Source organism: Drosophila melanogaster, chromosome 2L (genome assembly GCF_000001215.4).
Source record: "Drosophila melanogaster chromosome 2L".
In the NCBI taxonomy this organism is placed as follows: Eukaryota; Metazoa; Arthropoda; class Insecta; order Diptera; family Drosophilidae; genus Drosophila; species Drosophila melanogaster.
Window position 1 is genome coordinate 10,884,343 of NT_033779.5, and position 21,758 is coordinate 10,906,100.

At 40.3% G+C, this 21,758-nt stretch overlaps 2 protein-coding genes and 3 long non-coding RNA genes across 8 annotated transcripts, besides 1 other annotated feature; 1 reads left to right on the forward strand and 4 right to left on the reverse strand.

Annotated features, from left to right (window-relative positions):
- The first annotated feature begins 2,111 nt into the window (after window positions 1-2,111).
- Window positions 2,112-2,857, forward strand: lncRNA:CR44490 (long non-coding RNA:CR44490). The gene is made up of 2 exons (NR_124187.1): window positions 2,112-2,141; window positions 2,620-2,857. It is a non-coding gene; the product is annotated as a long non-coding RNA:CR44490 (long non-coding RNA).
- Window positions 2,858-3,302: 445 nt separating this feature from the next.
- On the reverse strand, window positions 3,303-4,585 carry CG14071 (uncharacterized protein). Of its 3 annotated transcripts, none has more exons than NM_001259034.2 (2): window positions 3,934-4,585; window positions 3,303-3,875 (listed from the first exon to the last, which is right to left on the reverse strand). In NM_001259034.2, the coding sequence occupies exon 1, from the start codon at window positions 4,434-4,436 to the stop codon at window positions 4,026-4,028; it is 411 nt and encodes a 136-aa protein (NP_001245963.1). In that variant the 5' UTR covers window positions 4,437-4,585; the 3' UTR covers window positions 3,303-3,875; window positions 3,934-4,025. The 3 variants fall into 3 exon arrangements, with proteins under 3 accessions (NP_001245963.1, NP_001285817.1, NP_609466.1); NM_001298888.1 differs by lacking the exon at window positions 3,303-3,875 and having other exon boundaries at window positions 3,927-4,480; window positions 4,555-4,585; NM_135622.3 differs by lacking the exon at window positions 3,303-3,875 and having other exon boundaries at window positions 3,927-4,585.
- Window positions 4,586-10,301: 5,716 nt separating this feature from the next.
- lncRNA:CR44491 (long non-coding RNA:CR44491) lies at window positions 10,302-11,002 on the reverse strand. Its single transcript, NR_124188.1, has one exon. It is a non-coding gene; the product is annotated as a long non-coding RNA:CR44491 (long non-coding RNA).
- A 5,156-nt stretch (window positions 11,003-16,158) lies between these two features.
- CG14070 (uncharacterized protein) lies at window positions 16,159-17,443 on the reverse strand. Of its 2 annotated transcripts, none has more exons than NM_001298889.1 (2): window positions 16,919-17,443; window positions 16,159-16,862 (listed from the first exon to the last, which is right to left on the reverse strand). In NM_001298889.1, exons 1-2 carry the CDS (start codon window positions 17,351-17,353, stop codon window positions 16,542-16,544), a joined length of 756 nt encoding a protein of 251 aa, NP_001285818.1. In that variant the 5' UTR covers window positions 17,354-17,443; the 3' UTR covers window positions 16,159-16,541. The 2 variants fall into 2 exon arrangements, with proteins under 2 accessions (NP_001285818.1, NP_609467.1); NM_135623.3 differs by having other exon boundaries at window positions 16,306-16,862.
- A 59-nt stretch (window positions 17,444-17,502) lies between these two features.
- Window positions 17,503-17,572: a mobile genetic element.
- A 1,816-nt stretch (window positions 17,573-19,388) lies between these two features.
- lncRNA:CR45724 (long non-coding RNA:CR45724) lies at window positions 19,389-19,617 on the reverse strand. The gene has a single exon (NR_124189.1). It is a non-coding gene; the product is annotated as a long non-coding RNA:CR45724 (long non-coding RNA).
- Window positions 19,618-21,758: the final 2,141 nt, after the last annotated feature.

Sequence of the window (21,758 nt, forward strand, 5' to 3'; positions counted from 1 at the left end):
CATATGCGTCGCCGTCAGCCACGCCCTCATCCTGACCCCATCCGCCCATCCTGCCATCCTCCCACAGGATGTCCGCACATCACGCGTCCTTGCGGCTTCACTGGGACAACGTGGCATTCTTGAAGGCGCTGCTGTTTGGGTTGCGTGCTCGCTTGTTTCGCTTTTTGTAATTTTCAATTTAAGCAGCACAACGTGTTGCTCGCCAACTTGCCACATTGCCACACGGCTACACTAAAGTAAATAAACATTACATTCATAGGTCTTATTCGGGGATCAGTGGCGGCTAGTCTTGGTTTTCTACCCCCAGAAAGCTGATCAATAATCAATTTGGAAAAATTATATAATTTAGCAAATATTTAAAATCAAATCAAATATATTAGAAGGCAGATTTCTAAGTGTACTGTGCCCTGTTTTTACCACTCCACGAGCATTTTGGGCAGCCATTTAGTGACAAATTAAGTGCCGTCGTATGCGTGTTAATTTCGCAACTCTTAGCAAATGACGCATACGACACGTGTGCCCGTGGGCCCAGCTTAGTTGCAATTTATTTGGCGTTATGGGCTACAAATTGATTATTTTGTTCTCGGACTTTATGATCCCTATTACCGACCCTTCAAGTGCCGATTTATGAGCTCAGCAATCGCATTCTCGCCTCGCATTTTATGCGACAGAGAGTGAATTTATCGCCCTTTTCCGCGATGACCTTAAAAAGCACACAATGTAATGTAGTTGCCGCACGCTGTGCCCTTTATGATTGCCACAAATCGCATTATGACTTAATTTTTATGCCGCCGCGTTCATAACCTTTATGTAGTGTTAAAAGTACTCACAGTACTGCCATTCCACGGACCACATTAAATATTTAATTATCCGCAATGATCTGCAGACGCAACTTGTTGCCGAACACGTCGTACCTGTCACCTGCCAGACCGCAAAATTGCCACCTGCCAGCCTTGCACTTCTCATTGTCACTTGTCTTGACCATCTGGCCGGGTGTTTGGTTCATTGGAGCACAGGGATCTGTGGATCTGGGGCTTCAACGCCACGCCGAAAATTCCTGCCCCACTTGCCGGCTGCAAAGTGCAGATGCTGCTGCTCGTATTGAGCCATTAACAAAATCCCAGCGGCAACAAATTGCCTTTCCACCGGCAACCAAAGATGGTTTCAATGAAGTTTGAAAGTGAATAGGGGTCTGCTATTAATTGTCCTTTGGAGACAATTTGGGATTTTTTCAAGCATCACTCATACTGAGAATGTTTCGAGGAACTTGACTATTGCGTACTGCTGCATTGCTAATGGGTATACCTTCAGATACTTATATCTTATACCATTGGCTTTATACAATCTTTGTCGCCCCAAATGACTTCTTTCTGCATCCACATGCTGCATTCACATGATGGCTGTGCTGCGCAATTACGCAAATTAGCTAAGTGAAATTCAATACACTTGGCCAGACCTTGTAATGGAGGTGATTCGAGGTGGGAAAGGGGGATGGCTAAGGAGGTATTCGGGCGCATATTATCATGCCCAGCCTGAGCACATGTAATTGCCATTAAATTGATGTGATTGAATAAGCCGCACAAAGGGTTTTCTCGTGCAAACCACACACATTCAACGCCAGCAGAATGGGCTGAGAATATGCAAGAAAATTATAATTTAGCACCTACGAATTAAATACAATGTGTGACAAAAAAATGTAGAGAACAAGGCTTACAAAGACTTATCTTTTCTTTGCGTAGATAATATATTTAGTTTCTTTTCACAAAGAATCCCTGCAAACAAATAGTGTGTTCAATTTACTATTTACTTACATTATATTTGCTTTATTCTGTCCACTTTTTTTTGTTGCCATTTATTTGATTTATGTGTGTAGCGGCTGTAACCGGGGTGTTTTTTTTTTTTTATTTTCCCCATTGTTATTACATGGCACAAATTTTCTTATCTCCAACCTTATCGGACTGACCGTATTTTATGCCTGTGGTGGCATTTCTTGGTGTGCCAAATGTGTTTGTTTGGCAAGCAAATTGAAAACAAATTGTACTACATGAATTTAAGCAATCATTTCTTTTTTTGCCACTTATATTTGTATGTGTAGCATTGAAGTATATTCGTCAATTATCAATAGAAAAATCGGTTGCCTGGTAATTACAAAAAAAATATATATATTCATAAACGAGTATAGCGGGTCAAATCATGGTTGAAGTTTTTGTGCCATAGTCCTTTTTATGTTCTCAAGTTACAAAACCCATGGTATAGGGCTTCGAGGCGAGAGCCTTAAAAAAAAGGCAACGCTGATGGGTATAAGAAAAGAAAGTTTAACACTTGCTCATACTTCTGTTTATTCAAGGTTGGCTTAGAAACGCAAACAAAAAAAAAAGGTGACCGTCATTTGTTTTCTTGACACTTTTGAAGGCTGCTCAACAAGAGGCGGCTTAGTCTTTTTTTTTTCATTCTTTCTTTCTTTTTCCTAAAGGGTTTTGTGCCAGTTTAAACATTTTCTTATACTCTTCGCATTTTTGCATAATGCTATTCTCTTGGGCGACCAAAAGGGTTTTGTCACTAAATAAGTCGCAAGTTGATATTAATAACATCTCATTATCGCATCGTTCTAATTTTCAGCGCTCAGATGAAATATGTTCGCAACGTCAATTTATCATAATGAAGACAAACGACGAGAAAGGATGACCTTCAAAAAATTATTATCCAAGTTTTTAAGTTGTGGCACTTGTAATTGATGAGCTCAACATTTCCAGATTGGCTGGAAAGCGATTAGCGCAACGAGGGAGTTTTAAAATGTGCTTTTAACAAACAGGAATCAAAATTAAGTAAAAATATGAAATACATCCGACATTTTTCGAACCTTCACAAATGCTTTGTTAGTGCGAATTTTCCAATTGACTGGGATGAAAGGCAATCAGAGTCACAGCGGTACAGACCCAAAGTGTCTTATTTTCGGTTCACTGGCCAGAATGGTCGAGATGATTGACTTCATGCAAATGTTCTTGTTAAGACCCATGTCTGGTTGGGAAATTTGCATTTGGCTTGTTTGACCAGTCTGGCTGGCACGGGAATAAAATTGAAATTGTTACCTCGTCGTCGAACGCTTCAATTTAATTAATTAGAGTACAGGACAGGGCCCATAAGTCTGGCTTTCTTCAAATATACCTCGACTTCCTTCTCAATTCTCCGACTATTAATGTTTAACCAAAGCAAAGTAACAACAAATATGCAATTGCATCCTTATACATGTAAGCGCAGACCATTTTGTGGTCCCCTTGGCAATTAAAGTTACAGTTTGGTATAGAATTGTTTAAGTTTAACTTTATCCAAGTAGAATTAATTTCTTATGTTTCTAAACATTTTGGGGTTTTATGTAAAGTCAATATATAACATATGCATTTTTGTTTTGAGCTGTAGTTTACTTAAATATATTCAGTAAATGGCGACCATTTTCAATGCACAGGAAATTCCATAAATTTTCAAGCTTCAGCTTTATCGATCCGGCGAGTCTATATATTTGCAGCGCGTTGACACCGCCAGACGCTCGGCATTATTGAATTTATGCACTTAACGATAGAGTCAGCAGAGTGTAGCTGCTGCCGCAGCGGATGCTGTTTCCGCGACGGCAGTGGCAACATTGCGTATACGCAATTAAATTTGCAGTGTCTTCTGGCTCGCATTGGATTGTCTGTGCGCGAGTGCATAAAGAATTACCGGAAATGAGATTGTTGCGGCTTTAATTTCACCCAAAATGATTTAAGATGTCCAGCGGAATGTGTGAATGGATTTCGCGTTGCATCGAACGTGGACTTCATTATCCAAAAGTAACACATATTTTACTGATTATCGACGGCACACGGGTACATATGGCAAAGCTGGAGAATACAAATACATGTTTACATAGCCCTTGCAATTTCGAATCATTTAACATACTTGCAAACTTTACTTGCACATTAAATCGAACTGAAATTTTCAAGATACACATATGTAGAAGTACAACGTATGTAATGGTTAAATACATATCTTCACATTGAGGCGGCTGCTGCCGATTCCTCATTAGCCACTGTGATGGCCTTTTCAATGACTCCCTTCAGCTTCCTGATGTCCGCATCCAGGTAAATAAGGCGCTCGTACGTGGCAGCCAGCTTGTTGATAATGCTACCGAGGTGATTCCTCAGAATTTCCTGCAGCTCGTCCTCGTTGGGAGCAACGAATGGCTGGCCACTCAAATTGCACTGGAACTCGTCCTCGGCCAGCGCCTCTGCCAAATTATCCTCGGTATCGTCCTGCTGCTTGCGCAATCGGCTCAATTCGTGATCCAAATCAGATCGCTCGATGGTCATGGCCTCAAAGTCGGCCATCTTTTGATGCAGTTCCGGATGGAGTACCACGCCCGGATTGATTAAACGACCAAAGCCCTTTGCCGATCTGGACATTGCTGCACAGTGTAGTTACGCCGTTGAAAGGAGTTTGTGGTTTTCTACGTGGAGCAGTATTTGATTTAACTTAGCAATAAATTTGTTCCTTAAATCCGAACAGTTTCTAGCTACCTACTTATGATTGGTAAATATGTGTTGCTGGCGTCCACTGAATACTCGAGAAAAAACAAAAAGACTGTAGTTAAAAAAGGAAATAGATCATTACATTCAAAAATTGTTTAAGCCGAAATGCATTACGAGTAGATGATAGCAGAAGCATTGTAAACTATCATTCAAATAGTTATTTTTCGTACTATCTCTTTTTAGTGGACAAGAATGTGTTGAAGTTTAAAATTTTCCACGAGTTAACGGCACAAAGATATAGTTTCTTTTTGTCCCTTCTGCATTTATATGCTAATCAAAATTTGGCAATCAAGGGAAGCTTTCTGAAAGAGAATCTTGCCATGCATTTAAATAACAATAACAGCGGTCCCTTTTGAGGTTCACGTGTATATTTGAAGTGGAGAATATTTGGGAATATATACAACTCAGGGCGCGTGTCCTAATTAATAAGACCACCTCGACGCCATCATTGCCATTTGAGCCCAGTGGATTTTTGCTCCTTTTTTTTTGTTGGTTACAAGAATTTCCCAGCGGCATTTCGCGAAATGCAAAAACAACAAGCACCGAAACACAATGGACAAAATGATGAAAAGAAACAAAGGAGGATAGAGATATCTCATTATGGACAAAAGCAGGCCAAACGAGTCCAAAAATAAAATGAAAAATTATGCAACCGAAACAAAAAACAAAAAAAAAAAAAACCCAGCTGTCCTGTTTATCCTCCTCGTCCTTGCAAATCGACATCCGCCCCTTGACCAGTCTGCGTATTTCACGAATTTGTTTACAGCTCTCGACGCGGAGATCCTGGCTTTGAGGTCCTGCGAAACACGCGTGCCGAAAATAATCAAAATATAATAAGCAGACTCTTCAAGGCGCTGCCAAATGAGGCATGTAATAATTTTTGCCCTGCCCAAATTCCCAGTCCCTTTCCACTGGCCGTAAGATTTATGGTGCGTAGTTTTGTGCTCTGATTGTGAGGTAGTATGAGGGGTATGTTGTTTCATTTATTTAGCAAACAAATATTACACATGTATTTATTCAAGACCAATGAATTATAATTACATCTACACTAATAATTAATATGCAAATTTGCATTCGAAACTGGTACCAATTATAATAATGAAAATACATATTAAATATATATTAATAAATATATCTTTGTTTTTTTGCTTAAAAGTATTGTTAACAATATCACAATGATTTAAAAAATGGCTACCATTTTTACTATCTGATATCTGATCATCTTCGACTTTTCCGTTTTAAACTCCTGCACGGTATATGATATTCGGTAGACTCGATTTTCGGACCAGCCCCGTCAAATTAAGCAATTTCCAACTCAGTTATGGAAGTTACATTTTTACGAGTAGTTCACAAACAATTCTATCCACTTGGATTTTTTCATTTATTCGTTTGCTCTTGGCTTTGCCAGCTTAATAGGCTTTGCACACTTTTAGGTTATCTTCAGTCAGTCAGTAAGCCGGCTTACTGAAGGATTTCATGGGGTTTTCTCCGAACATTTCTCTATAACTCGCCCCTTAAAATGCCAAACAATGTGATGAGCAACAGCCATTGGCATCTGCCTACAGTTATGCAAATCACTTGCGGGAAAATTTAGCTTGAGTAACTTCCACTTCTTGCTTGCGCCACAAGGTGGTCAGTTGAAAATTGCGAACGGAAGGATAGGCTTGGATATTCGTCCTTGGGAAATGAAGGAAATGGGGGGGGGGGGGGCTAGAATGCGTGCACCTAGTTTGCCCTAATTTCCGCTTTATTTGGCAAATATATACGTTGCCGGTCGAGTGCTTTTTAATAAGTTAGTTGCCCGACATTCACGCTGCTCTGTTTTCATCTCGTCGCTCTGTGTGCTCTCGCATAATTAAAAATGTACACACGTGCGCTCACAAGGAGACCGACCACGTGTTAGGGGGTCTGGTGGGTGGGAGGTTGGGTGGTTGGTATTCTTGTGGTTTACCTGCGGTAAAGGATGATAGTAAGTAGGGGGAAGGGTGGAGTCCGGACTCCGGACAGGTTATATTTACTTGCCGCCCAGCTGCCTCGCTGAAAGTTAAAATACAAAAAACCTGCGCATCATCATTGTTGCTCGGGGCGTATACTTAATACTCAGCAGCGGAAACCAGGAGATGAAGTCGTCGAGTAAGCTGAAGAGCTCACGCGGAAACTTTTTGTTAAGAAAATAAATGGGAGCTCGTAACATAAGACAGACTTAATAAAAACGTAGTAGTAGTAATCTTAACTATTGGAAATTTAACACGTACGTGAACAATTTTCATTTATATTTAAAATAACATTCAGATTACTTAATTATATATTTCTTATTAACCTAATTAAATTCTATTTTGAATTAAACCCTTTTGGTGTGACAGGTAACCGTGGAATTGCAATAACTAAATGCATCAAACACATGTTGCCCATCTAATGTTCAATTCAACAGAAAAATTTCGCACGGAAATTGAGTAAAATGAAAATCAAATGCGCACAAATATCTACCCAATATGTTTGACAAACATTTGGCTGGTTTGGATTCAACGATGGGAAAAATGAAATTTGGAATATATGAAGGTATGCGAAACTCACAGCGCAAAAGATAAAAAACTAACGAATTTTTTTATGAAACATGCTGCTATGTGTTGTTTTTTATAGACGCATTCGCATATAGTAGATAGTATTTTTTATGAAAATCCGGGTAACCTCTTTTTTTTGGTGCTTAATTGGGGAAGTCTGCTTTCGCGGAGGTGGCTGATATTTTGAGGGTTTTGTGAATTTCTGGTTGAAAATCAATTAAAATCGTTATTCAATAATTGCTTGCATGCAAAACCAGTTGCAGAAACAAATGCCATTAATTAATTTTAATTCTAGCTGGATGGTTGGCTGATTTACCAATTGAAAGTTCATTTCAGCTGTCATTTGGCGGTTAATTGTGAAAACTTGATTAACATCGGTTAATTGACAGTTTGGAAACGGTTAAATAATTGTATTTTTCTTCATTTTAATTAATCAAATTCGTAAAACAGCTGTTATAATAGATTTAATTAACAACTTGCTCATTTTAGTTTGTTTAATTAATATAATAGTAAGTGTTTTTTATTTGGAAAAAAAATAATTAATTCGCGGGACATATGTTTTTCGAACCACTGAAGGACTTCACTTAGTTCCCAGGATTCATTCAAGGTGAACCATTCCACGTTTGGCTTCTACACTGCTGGCTATTAAATATTTTTGCCGCAGTTTAATTAAATGCACGGGTTTTGATGGCTTAAGAGGCCCATAGAAATATTTTTGGCAGCTGTCAACTGGGCCACTAAAAGCGCGCATGGACTTTTCATTACTGTTGGAGAACGAGGCGGGAAACCTTGAAAGTGTTGAGTGCGGATTTAGCAGCTAACCGTGGCGACGTGGCCACGCCCACCCCGTAACCACCCATCCATAATCCATGGGGGTATGTGTGTGTTTGTGTGGGCGTAGTGGGCGTGGCCGGTCAGCACTTACCACCGCAGCTGATTGTGCGTGACAAATTTCGAGTCAGCAGTTTGGCATTTTAACGCACTAGCACTGAAAACTAACCAAAGTTCGGATCTCCATAAACTTGGAGCTTAGGCCCATCAACTCTGCGTATATGGCCAAAAACGCCATAGCCCCGCCTCCGCTTTTTTGGCCAACATTTCCCGAACATAGCCAACTCAATTAGCGTTCGCACAAGCTTTTAGCCAAACTCAGTTATTATTGCCTATGGTGTTGAAATAAAATGTTCGCTTGGACTGCAACAATATGCATTTGAATTAGCGAGCACATTACGCACCGTGCACTGTGCTTAAATATTAAAATTTGCAAATACGCAATTTACTGCTCTATGTCATTGTTTATTTTGCAATAATATCGATAGATGGCAAAAACAGGGAGAATTATCCGATCACGTTGATAGATGGCGGATATTTCTAAAATATCAGTCGAAGCACCGCAAATGACATTTATTTGTTGGTTTATATAGTTATAGTTTGTTTGTTTAAGCAAAATTGCAAGTTCTGCAAGATCTTAAAGCACACAATCTGCTCATTAGCAACATAGTTAATGTATATAGATAATAACCAGTTCACTGCTCTTCGTGGCGCCAAGTGTTTGTTTAAGATCTCGATTTTCCAGCAATTTCCGGCTATATGTATATATCTTCTGAATATTGCATTAATCGATTTTCATGCCATTCTTCGCCTCGCTCTTGCTTGCCAAGCAGACTCCAAGACATAAAGCACAAAACGTGCCTTAAAGTATGCCAGGCATTTTAATTAAAACTCGTTTCTGCCTTTGCCCATTATACCGTCTTGCCCGTTCCCCATTGGCCCCCCAAAAAAAAGTGGTAGCAACCGTTATTCCAGCTTTTGCTTTACCTCAACTTAATGGCAGCTGCTGTCGTGCTTGATTACCCAAGTGCCACGCCTCTTCCGCCCATCCACCAGGCTGGCCCATCCCGCACCGTGCAGCACTTGAAAACTTTTACGCTTGTCATGTGCAACATGTCCAACTATGCCGTACCCGTCCATCTCCTCAAGCTGCTGCTCCGCTCCTGCTGCTCAGCTCGTCCTTTCTGTCCTGCAGCCTAAAGGCAACAAATCCAGCACAGTGCACATGTAGCTGCTCAACGGAAATGAAAAATCAAGTAGAACAACTCATAATGGCAGAGGTCTGGTTGACGGCGAATCAGGGTTGCAAATGGATAAATCGGGATTAAATTAGCCATCAGATTGTTCTTGGAATCGAAGTTAGAAAGCTAAAAACAAAAATATACCAAGAGATATAAGATCAAAGGTGTGTAAAAGTATGAAACTAATTCACTTGAATCGTTTATTTTTCGTAGCTTACTATTAGATACATTTATGAGTGATGAACATGGAAAACCTGGAAACTCTGCTGTGGCTCACCTTCAACTTCGTTTCCGACCTCTGCAGCCCTGAAGAGCAACTCTTCCGTCGGTTGTGGCAATTTTCTTGAACATTTTTTCGAATGCCTGCTCCTTGTTGCTTCTCCACTGGCATCGTCCACTTGGCAGCGTCGCAATTGTCTGTTATGTGGCACTCAATTACACTTTCGTTGTCACTAAAACATCTTGCTGTGCACGGAGCAAAGGAGCACGAGCTGGAGCAGAAGCTGGAGATGGAGCAGTAGCTGGAGCTGTAGATGGAACTGAAAGGGAAGGCAAAGAAAAGCTTTGCATACATGTGTGATTGTGTCCCGGCTTTGACACTTGAAGTGAAGAACTTTGCCGAGTAGGATTCATGCGTCTAGTTAGTCTAGCACTCCTGCTGCTCGAGTGTTCGAAGCTTGACATCCAATAAAGATTACCGACGATTGTTAAACACAAATTGCGCTCAATGATGAGTTATCTGGCACAAGGATAGACCGAATTCCCCCCAACAATCGTACCTTTTTGTGGCCCAGCAAATCAGCTTTGCAAGCCGACGTCCTTGGAAGCCATAAGGTATGCCACTGTGCACCATCTTTTGCCATCCGGCGACTGGCAAAGTTATGAGGCCACCATTCTGACGAACTTGTCAAATGAATTCCGAGCGTGTGGGTTGTGGGTGGTGGGTTGGGTGGCGGGGGAATTATCAGAAAATGAAATTTAAAACGTTTTTGTGTTTGCCAGTCAGTCGACAAGGCAAGTTTATTGTACTTTGTACTTGGTGGTTATGGCATGATGTATTCGTGCCATGGCATGTAATTCATCAGCCGGCGAGATGAATGAGTCGTATTCATATATATATTCACATATCCAGTCGATGGGTATTACTATCTCTCTTTTTTTTTGTCGCCGGATTTTTATGGCATACTTCGCGACAAAGTTTACATTTTCAATTTATAATGATTGCACAGCTCTCATATCTGTGTTTGCAGCACGTTTTTGGCTTTATTCGTTGTATTCAGGTGGGGGGAATGTATGTATGCATGTATGTATCTATTGGTATCAAAAAATCTGGAATTTCCATTTGTGGAAATGGTATTGAATGAGTCCGGCACTCGTATGTTCATTAGACGTGGCTGCCTGCAAATTTTGTTCTTTTATTTCGAACCCCATCTGTGTCAATCTCGATCTATTGTTCCTCTTCTTCATTACGAAGCTCGATGCTGGAACAATATGAGCAGCCACAAGGAAACTGGCTCTGTTTTTGTCCTTTCCAGCTGACTTGGCCAAATTGCAAATAGATTTTTGGTTTGTTTATGCATTCTGCTTAGACGTATCGAAATGCTTTTTTCAACAACCAGATAGACAAATAAATGCATATGACTGAGCTGCGAGGTGAAGTGCTGGCATTCCAGACAAGCAGGCAGTCTCATTGAAATACTTTATCAGATTTTGATTATGTTTGGCATACAGATACTCTACGGAAACACCTGAAAATTATTGGGACGAAAGCTTCAATGATTGTTTGCCAATGTTACTTCAAATAAATTTGATTGGCATGTGTATGAAACACTCTCTGGTTTATTTGAAATACTCCACTGCCAATTTTGTTTCGTGGTTTTTGTGGAATGTACTCAGCGAAATTATAAAATTCGATTAAGTCATTTCGGATAAATAATATTTTTGGCTTGCACGTGGTAAGTTAACCGCCGTAAATGCAAATTTTATACGCAGTTAACTTTACAAACTGTTTAGCTAAAACAAATATTCATGCTGCTATTTTTAATTAACAGAAAATGTCAAAAAGCCATGCATGTTTCCACAGCTTACTTTATGAGAGAGAGAGAGACCCTTTTGGCCACTAAATGCGAAATGTTTCGCATCACACTGAAGCATGTCCTCTGGCGAATCCTTTATATTTGGCACAGGAGTAACAAGAGCTCTCGCATTATCCCCTCGTTAGTTTTGCGACGCCTGTGGGGCAGTATTGCCGTGGCCATTACTTTAATTAAATTATATTTGTATGGCCACGACGTCAATCGTAAAACCAATACGCCTAATGCATCTGTCAACACAAAAACTCACTGCTAGTGCGTGTGTGTGTGTGTCGGATTCTCAAAAGCAAAATCACGTACTTAAAGGCAATAAGCGTTTTTATAACCTACCTCAAAAGCAAAAACCGAGGGCCCAGGCAAAATATTTAAAAAACTCAACCGCAAGAAAGGCGAATACAAAACGAAAAAAAAAGAACACAGCAGCCAACGCAAACACACATTTCTATTAAAACGCAAATTTCAACAGATTAACACACAGACCACCGGATGCGGAAATTCGCATCGAGGAGAGGAGACGCCGCGCGTGTCATTCGCCGTGTAACAATTTGAAACTTTTATGGAGTTTCTGCGTTCAACCAAAAGCAAAAAAAAAAAAAAGGAAAGGAAAAAACAGGCAGAAAAAAAGTCTATCGATGGTCGGCGGACAAGTTTAAGAACACGTTAAACTTTTTACGACTTTCGTAGATGAGGATTTTGTGGGCCAAAATGTATGCGCAACTTTTCCAGCATGAAGATAATACAGTCAGGACAGGAGTCGAGAGGAAGGCATAATGGAATTTAAGGCAACAGCTGCCACTAATTAACCTGGCCATTTGGAGCTCAATGCCGCCGCTTTGTATTAGTTAAAAACTCATAAAAATTGCCGGCTGATTGAAAATGCTTTGGTGTTTTTGCCAAAGCCAAGAAGGATTTAAGCCGCTCAAACTTCATTGCATATTTATGGGCGCAAGTCCCCGCACACATATACATACATACACACCGACACGCACACAGGGGTTTTGCCGCTTTTTAAATATTTAAATTCTAGCTACCGTGTGGGAAACCAAACAGAAGACTGGCGCACATCTGGCATAAATAAATAGACCGACTTGACTGACTGTCCCTTTTTTGGCAAGTCGAAAAGGTGAAAGACAATGGAGGCTTTTCATTTGGAGCTCTACCAAGCGTTAGAAATCCGTTTAAATTGAGCGTGAAGTAAAGTTTGGGCCCTCCTGCAGTTGCACAATGCCGGCATAATTTAAGTTTTCCACTGCAAATGCAATTAAAGTCTGCTTTGGCGAAATTTGCGATGACTTTCGGGGCCATCGGACGAGGCATCTCTGTGTGCGGGCTTAGCTCTTGTAGCGCTTTTATTTAACTAGACTAAGCGGCTTTTGCCTAGACAAACTTTGCCGCACCCAAATCCGCTTGACTTTTGGCCAAGTCTTTATTGCAAGCGCCTGCTTGCCAGTACGAGCATGTGGAGAGATCCTGGATGACAATGTGTGGCAGTGAGTCCTTGTTAAATATTAATATAGAGCGCACGAAATACAACGAACATCTAATGCGGTTCGGTTTTTAAATCAATGGGTTTTAAATTAACAAGCAGTCATTAATTGCATTGATTTTCTTTGGTAATAGAAAATCAATGAATTGGGCTTTATATACATCATTTTGCCTGAATACTTTAAAATGCTTAAATACTTCAAGCTGTGCCAGTGAAATGAATTCAATTCATTAAACTCATTCTCAGCATGCTGATAAAACAGTTGCCCCAGAGTATTTCTCCGACTTGACAACCACGAACACCGCCGAATGTTATATGAAAAGCGCACGTTTTCCGGACCAGCCGACAATCAAAGTTGGCCACAAAGACTGGCCAACATAATGTGCTCATGAGCCTATGCATATGCCGCACAAAAGTTGAGTCCAACAAAGGAAGCCCAACTGCGTCAGATCTTTTGTACGGTTTCGCGTGTAATTTATTTGACAGTTTGACAATTTGGAAAAAAATGGGCGCTAAACAGGAGTGGAAAACCTGGGGAAAAGCGCGTGAAAGTGGCCGCGGGCGGACAAAAGCTTCCAACGCAACGATGGCGAACTGTTAAAAAGCGTGGCAAAGTCGGGCAAGGCCCGGGGAAAATCAGGGTAACCCACAGAAAAGCAAGCGAAACCCAGGCGCAACTGGGGAAAACACCTCGGACCGCTGCAAGGCGCTAATGTTGAATTAAACGAGCGCTGACAGCGGCATAAACAAAAGGGCGCCCAACAGGACCAGGATTTATATGTCTCACATGTGCATATATATATGGCATACAGTATACTTTATATTGTATGTATATATATGTGCATGCATATTTATGATAAATTGTCGCTGTTGGAAAACGAGTCGCTGACATTTTGGCGCCTACGAAAAAGGACACGGGAAAAAAGTAAAGAAAAGTTCAACACAAGTCAAAGTCAGCATGAATGCTTGTCTGAAATTTTAATAGCCCGGCAAACTGGCATTATTATTGAATTGCCAAACATTGGCGCCAAAAATGACTTTGCAATGCGAAATGCATATACATATATATATATGAAAAAAAACGAGTCAAATTGTGTAGCTGAAAAGCCGTTTAATGTCACGCCACCGAAATAATCCAGCTCTGGAGATGATTGGAAAATGCTTTAAAATAGCAGAAAAATAAAAAAAAGTGGGGTGAATAAAATGGTGAGTGTGAAATGGGTGTGCAGATGCCTTCTCATTGGAGCTGCTCTAAGCTTTATTGTCTCTGCCGCAGCCATTTGCACACGCTCAAATCTCAAATCTCTGGTCGCAATTCAACCTGTTAGCCGGTGCGATGCGAGTTTTCTTGCCTACTTTTCGGGGCCAGCTCTTTGCGGCTGCTCAAATGTAGTCGTAAAAGCGCTTTTACGTAATGCGACGATGTCGCTGGGAATGAGACGATAATGGTCCCACAAGAATTGCGCCTCGTACGTGTGTGAGTGAGTGAGTGTCGTCCTTGAAGTGAAATGCTCACCATGCTGGGTCTTAAAGTTAAATTCACAAGGATTATGTTTTATGCGATGCAGAAGAACTCCTTTTCGTGCCAATCTCATCAACCCGCAAATGCCTTTCTTTTTTGTCTACCATTGAGTGCTGTTTGCCAACAAAAAATTTACTTCCTGACTAGGCATTCAATTGAGAGGAATAATATGATCCACATTCTTGAGTTTTGATTTGCATTCAGGTAGCTTCTAACCTAATCTAATCCTCTTAGCGAAGTAATTACGTAATTACAATTATTAGTATTGATTAGAACGCAATTATACGGAATTCGCCTATCACTTGTTAGCTTATGCTTGCCAAATTAATTATACACATTCATCTGGTTGGTCTGAAATGGCAGAGTTGAGCTCTTTTCCTTATACATTCAAGTATGGAAAGATATTATTTTAGTTTGAATACCTTAATAAACAATATATTATAACATATTATAACATATTATAAGCACATACAAAGAATGTGACCTACCTCAATTTTCTCGCTTACGACTCTTGTTAGCCTAAGTTGGCCAAATTAATTATACACATTTATTTGGCCAACTTACTTCCACAGACGAACGCTCTATTTGAGTAAAGTGTTATTTAAGCAGAAGCCATTCATTCAGCCGCAGATCGTTCTGTATCTTCTGCCCTAAATCTGAATCCGACCCAGGTAAATAAACTTAAATGCTTTCACTCCTGTTTGGCCAAAGAGTTCAGATTCAGTCTGCCGCCATGAATGCACCAGATGCACACATTTCCAGATTTTTGTGTATATTTTACTTATGCAAATGGCATGCGATGCGACACACAGGACAGTGCTCACTTTGGGCCAACACACACACACACATTCACATACAGGTGAGCCTTTAGTGACGCTGTTTTAATTAAACCAGCTTCAGTATTTCTCGTTGTTGCAGTGGATATTCTAATGCCCCGTGATGCGACCAATGTCGCCATCACATATTTCGTCCTTTTTTATTATTTTATTAATCCCCGCAGTGAAAACCGTGATGATTTTCATTCAGGAAGTATACTTATAGTTTTAGCAAAATGCGAAAACTGATCATTTAAAAATGTAAAAAAAAACCTTAAATTCCTGACGGTACAACTCGGTTAAAAGCCATGAAGCCAAAAAGAACTATTGAGAAAAGATATTTAAAGATAACTTCAGCTGCCACTGCAAATCTGTCAGACGCCCTTTTCCCCCGCTATATCCGCTATATATCCGGTATTGCGCAGTGTACCCTTTTATTGTCGGATTCAGATTATCCGCTTTTCTCGGAACTGGCCGCTTACTTGTTTATCGTACTGTCAATTACTTTTAAGGTTCGGATCTTAACGGCGAAAACGCAACTGCTTTCCAATTAAGAGTAACGCATTGCGGGTAAGTAAAAATAAAGTGAAATGATAGCAAAGGATGGGGAGAATGGGAGTCTTTCCCCCTTTTTCTGGCCTGTTCAACTGGAGAGGAGAGAGGGGGTGCATACACATGTCGTTGGAAGCTTCTCGGGAGACTGCCCCCTCCCATCCAGCAAGCGCTTATGCAAATGGATTTTCAGCCAAGAGCGAAGGTCACTGCGTCTTTTGCGGTTCTCGAATGCATGCCTGGTTGGCATCTCCCCCCGCTCTGGTGATCCGCTTCCAGAAACTCATTAACGGCAGTGTTGCCTTTTAAGTCGGCTCCTGGCTCCCGCGTCCTGGCCCTCGACTCCTTGGCCCTTGATGGTCGGGCCAAAGTCACAATAATTAAGTGAAGACGTTTGCGACAGGGATTAAAGTAATGGAACGTTTTTTACTGCCGAAAAGGGTCCTTGTGCATTTACTTAATCCGCTCAGGACCTAGTAGTGACCGGTCCCAACTGAATGCCAGTTGCGTGTAGAGTATCTTTGCTTCGGTGCTCGAGGGTGCCACCGAATCACATTTTCTTGCTGCCTTTTTCACATTTAAGAATTTTACGGCATTGTATGTATGTATGTTAGTTTGCAACGGGAAAAAAATCTTTGAGTGGATGGTAAAGCCGCTTAAACGCAACTCGAGACTTTTTAATAATTTACGTTGGCTGAGGCGCGAATCAAAGAGCATTTGGAGTGGCCTCTCCGTTGCCAAGGGGCAGGTGTACAAATAGAGATATAAAATAAAAAAAAAAAGAAAGCATTAGACGCTGGGAGAGTGTTTCCCATTAAAGTTTATGCAAATCCCTTAAATGTCGAATGGACGTTAAGCAATCCGATGGATAAGGATTACTAGGCCGACGTCTGTGTCTTAATGATCCGGTAGTTGCCTTTTTTCTCCCATTTCTCGCCACTTCTCTTCCGGTATCCATCCACCGACCACCTGCCTCCACCTAGCTCCGAGAGCATCAGGAATCCGCCAATTTTGCAGAACAGCAGGGAGAAGTATTGTATCGACAGCAGAGTATCGTTCCAGCCCCACAACATGCTCCAATGATTGCTAAACACATCGTGATATAGTAGGGCAATCACCGTCAGATAGGCAAACAGTTTGCAATGAAAGCCAAGCCAAATGAAAACCAAAAGACCAAATGAAACGATGCTGAAAAGGGTCTGGAAAATTATGTAAACTTAATTAATCATTTGTAATAAGTAATTGTGCAACTTACCTCCAAGCCCTCGTCTATCCAAATGATGTACAAACTGGACAGACAGAGTCTTCCTCCCAGCAGTAAAATATGATATTTCGACTGGAACCAGTCCATCTGATCCCTCAAATTGATTTTGGCCGCCATTAGCAGCAGCAGGGAGCCCACATCCAAGCTGTCGTTGAAGAGGAAATAAAAGAACATGGTCCATATCGAGAAGAACAGCCGGTGGATAACTCTTCCGATTAGCAGCAGAGTCACTCCGCTCGCCTCCTTTCGCGTGCCGAGAATGAGAAAGATGGCGCCGATGGTCAGCAGGACATCAAAGCATGTGTAGAAGTGACCGAAGCACTCGTTCACGTCCATCACAATCGCTCTTTCCCTGCCCACAAGTGGTGTGTTGACCACTGAATACAAAACCTCCATAAAGTAGTACGACATCACGAAGTACTGCATATACTTTAGAACAATGGGCCTAAACTCGCGCCTAAGAATATTGATTGCTTTCGATACCATGATGAACTCGCTTTTAGATTTAAACTAGAAAGTATCACCTATATGACATAAATGAATTGTTTAGGCAAAGCAAACTTTGTTCTTCGATTTAGTTTGCGAGATATTGACGTTCATACAGACGGACAAACATGGCTAGTTATCCTTATCAAAAATATATATACTAGATGTGTTCATTCTACCTGTTGCATTTTTTTTCGACGAATCTAACAACCCATCTCAAAAGCTAATATTAATACCTGTAAGCAATAATACCTTATCCTTTCTTGGACTGTCTTATCCTTTACCGAACCTCCCCTTTTTAATTAGCTCGTCATTATTAGTAAGCCCCAAATATCTCGGGGGCGTAATATTCGCAGGTTTTGGCCCTTAGTGAAATCTTTTTGTGATGAGGGGTGAACATTCAATATCGTGCCGCGCCTAATTGTCAGTAATTGTTGGCGATGCCATTGGCAGACCGCAGGGTTATATTAGTTAATTGGCCGCCAGAAGGTAGATTGTCTTTCCTTGAGAATTCTGCCAGGAAAATACTTGTGCACACCTTGTGGCTATCAGACGAGTTCCAGGAATTCAAACCTTCAAAGATTGAACACTCTAGTTGTGGGTACAGTGTGCGGAGCTTAAGATTATTTTCTCATCAATGAGTGTAGTATGCTTTTATACTTTACAAGTAAATAAGCCAAAAAACACACATACATATGGTAGAAAGTTTAGGAAGTGTAGTTATAACTTCAAATCTGCCTAAGCCTAGTTCTCAATATAATAAGGTAAATTATAAGTATAGTTATATCGTAGCAAGATAAGCAGATTAGCTAATATTTTCATTGGTGCGAAGCAGGGAATACTGAAGTCATAATCTGACTGCAGAAACCCAGACAATCTATAAAGTGTTTGAGTTCACTTTGCTCGCTGATAGACACCTCATCGCCACTTGTTTTCGCAGAGTAAGGTTGCGGCAAAGTGACTGGATTCCAGTTTGATGCCAATGACTGTCAACAACTTTTGACATTTTGCAATTTATCTGCTTACACAGCAGAAATTAATGCCACAAGTGGAAAACATTGTAGCTGGTTCAAGGTAATGAGCAAGTTGAGTGGGTGAAATCGTAAAGGCAAAGAAGATGCGGCAAAAGAAGAAAATCAAAAAACCAATCCATGTTGATGACATCTAAGCGCTTTTTCATCCCTTTTACTTGCGAATATGGAAAAGGTATTTGCCAGATATTACGCCAAGGACCTTGGCAAAGACATAGACACAATCTAATGGCATGGAATGAAAGTAAAGAAAGAATAGTTGGTGTGCCAGTCCTCTGAACAATATTGTTCGAAAGTAATACAATGGCAATGACATGTAAACAAGATCGTAACCCTTAAATTTGACGTAGAAATATTCATTATGGCCTATCTGACAACTTGTTTATACTGTAACCATATCCCGGAGCACTAATTACTACCAAGATGGCAGTGAAAATAATGACAATAGCATTGGCCTTGCCATGGACTTGGATTTGCCAGGAACTGTTCGCCACTATCCTTCGAAATAAATGAGCAGGATGAAAAACTTGGTAACCAGCCATTACAAGTTCCCATGCCTGGGGAAAGTTTATTAATTGAGCCTATTAGTTGCCTTCTTCTTGTTGCCAACAACGACGTGATGAACATTTCCCAAAGAAATTTGTAATAAGCCAGCGGCATCAGAATTTTATGGAATATTTGTATATTCCTTATTTAAGATTGCAAAAATATATTAGAGAGATACGACGCTCCTAGATTACTAAAAAATTCACAAACTTTTAGCTGGAAAATATTTGTAATAATATACCGCAGTTATGCTACAGCAATTTTTATTTATTACTAAGAATATAAATAAGCACGAAATATGATTTAAAAATTTATGCTTCCGCTTCAACCGAATTTATGGTATCATTTTTTGAAAGTCCTAAGGTGCGCAATCTTCGCATCACTCTTTTGCACTTTTTCACTTTGTATAGATATTCTGGAAAAGAGCATTTGAGATGCTCGTCTTGTGGTGTTTGCTTAAACATTTTGCTCGGCAATCAAATCAGCTATGGGACCTTGGGGCGTGAGGAGACTGAAGGATGGTGGCGAGCAGAAAAGGGGGCGTGGCTGTCGAAGGAAGCGACGAAGATACAGTTCGTTGATTTTGTTACAAATAATTTAAATCTATGTCAACATTTGGAACGCATCGCGATAATAATTCATTTTTGCCTTTTGCCGCAGCTTCGTGACAGCTAATCACTAGAGAGAGACGGCGATAGACAGACAGACAGACAGAGGGAGAGAGTGAGAGATATATAGGGAGCGACTGACAGGCGGAAAGGCAAATAAAAATGGACAGTGACAGCCATTTTGAAAAATGGCGTCATGGCTGCCCGATTTCCGCCGGCAAATGAATTTTCCCATTTGACGTCGTCGACGTTGTTTTGTGTGCTAATTTAACGTCTTTTTTTTCACTCGCCGGTTAAATTAACAACAACATGATACCAATAGGTCGCTCATTATGACTGGTCTAAAATGAGGGCTTTATCGCGAGGCGCATAAATTAAATAAAATTCACCATCATGATTATCGATTGTGTGCACATGCGCGACGCCATCAATGGTAATTGTTTATTTGTTTTTCGATAAAATCATTTTAATTTCATTAGTTTCCGCTTTATTGTCTGTTTTGCCATCCGAATTCCCCATCAAGTTGTGCGCATACATTTGTCCGAGTTTCAAAAATATCGCTTTATCTGTGACAAATGTCAGACAAGCGATTTATCCTTAACTGTTCAATTGTCATGCATATTGCTATGAATTCAATTAGTAATGAACATCATGCAGTTTTGTTGAGCCTTTCGATAAAATTGTAATACTGATTGCTCGCATTTTTATAAGTACCTGCAAATCTGTTACCTATGGAGTAACAACATAATTGGTGTAAAAATATATTGTAAAAATTAATATTTCGATGCCTTTTCCATTCAGTGTACCTCCAATTTTAGCGTCTTTATTATCTTAACAACCGTATATATCAGCTCCAGACAACTTTTTCAACGTCTGAAAGGACAATGGCCGACTTGAGCTTCCTGTTTGGAAGTTATCGTGAAACCTTCGGGGTCTGTCCATAAAGCAAACAATGCAACCCAAGAAGACCCAAATGACGGCAAGAAAATCTATTATACTTGGGAGTGCATGCGCATATAAAAGGAGTACACTCTGAAAGTTATAATGAATGGAAATAATGGCGCCGCAGGTGAATAATCCGACACCATGTTTGTTTCTTGGGCGCTGGGATGTTGGGATGTACATTTTTTTTCATCCTTTCCAATCTGTCTGTTTTATATCCGAATTTGCATTGTACCTTTTTGTTTTAAGACAATGGTTAAAATGTCCTCTGGCTTTTAGTTTTTGTTTTCCTCGATTGCTGTCAGCAAAATCAGTCACAGACGCGATTGCAACTGACAGCGCAGCAGGAATATTATTCGTAGAAAACATTTCAATTACAAAATTGAGCATTATCTCAAATTTAAACATGTATTTTTGGAAATACATGTATTTTGTTGTATATTTGTTTTTTCAATTTCACCGCGAATCTTGGGCAGATGTCAAGAAGGATAATGAGCCTAGATTTGGGAATAAGGAAATGCCAGTGAGCTCGGAATTTGCCAGCGTGGAAAATCAGCTTAAGGCGTGCATGATATTTGAATATATATGCATAATTTGTGCGTCTCCCTTTTTGGGGCTTCCAATGACTTTAAGATGGAAATTCCTCATCTGACTAAGAAGTAGAAAAGCCCATGGGATTTTCAAGACAAATTGAAAGGCATGACAATAAGACCTGAAAAAGTGTCACAGGCCGAAGAAGGCTCTCCCATTTTATGATTTCATTGAATTTTCAATAAAAATTAGTTACAGCTTATGGGATATTATCGAAATATACACACGCAATTGAATTTATAAATGCTTATATTTTATTTACATACTTTTTCCACAATTTACAAGTACTTGCAACATCTGCGGCCGTTAACCTTGACAAAATCAATTAAATGCGCAATTTTGGATTGTCGTGAGTGTTATGAATATTCACGAACTCTGCGCCACTGTATTAATATTTAAATAGTTTGAATATAAATGCCTCCCAAAGCTGCTGACGCCGAAACCTGCAGCCGCTAATGTATTTTGGCTGGAGAGGATTCACGCGACACCAAACCGGCAAGTATCCAGCCGGAAAGAGTTTGCTAGAGGGATGTAGATGTACATGCGTATGTAGATGCGCCTGGTCCTCGTCTAAATTAACAAATAAATTATTCAGTGCCAACACTTGTGTGGGCAATGTTTGGACTA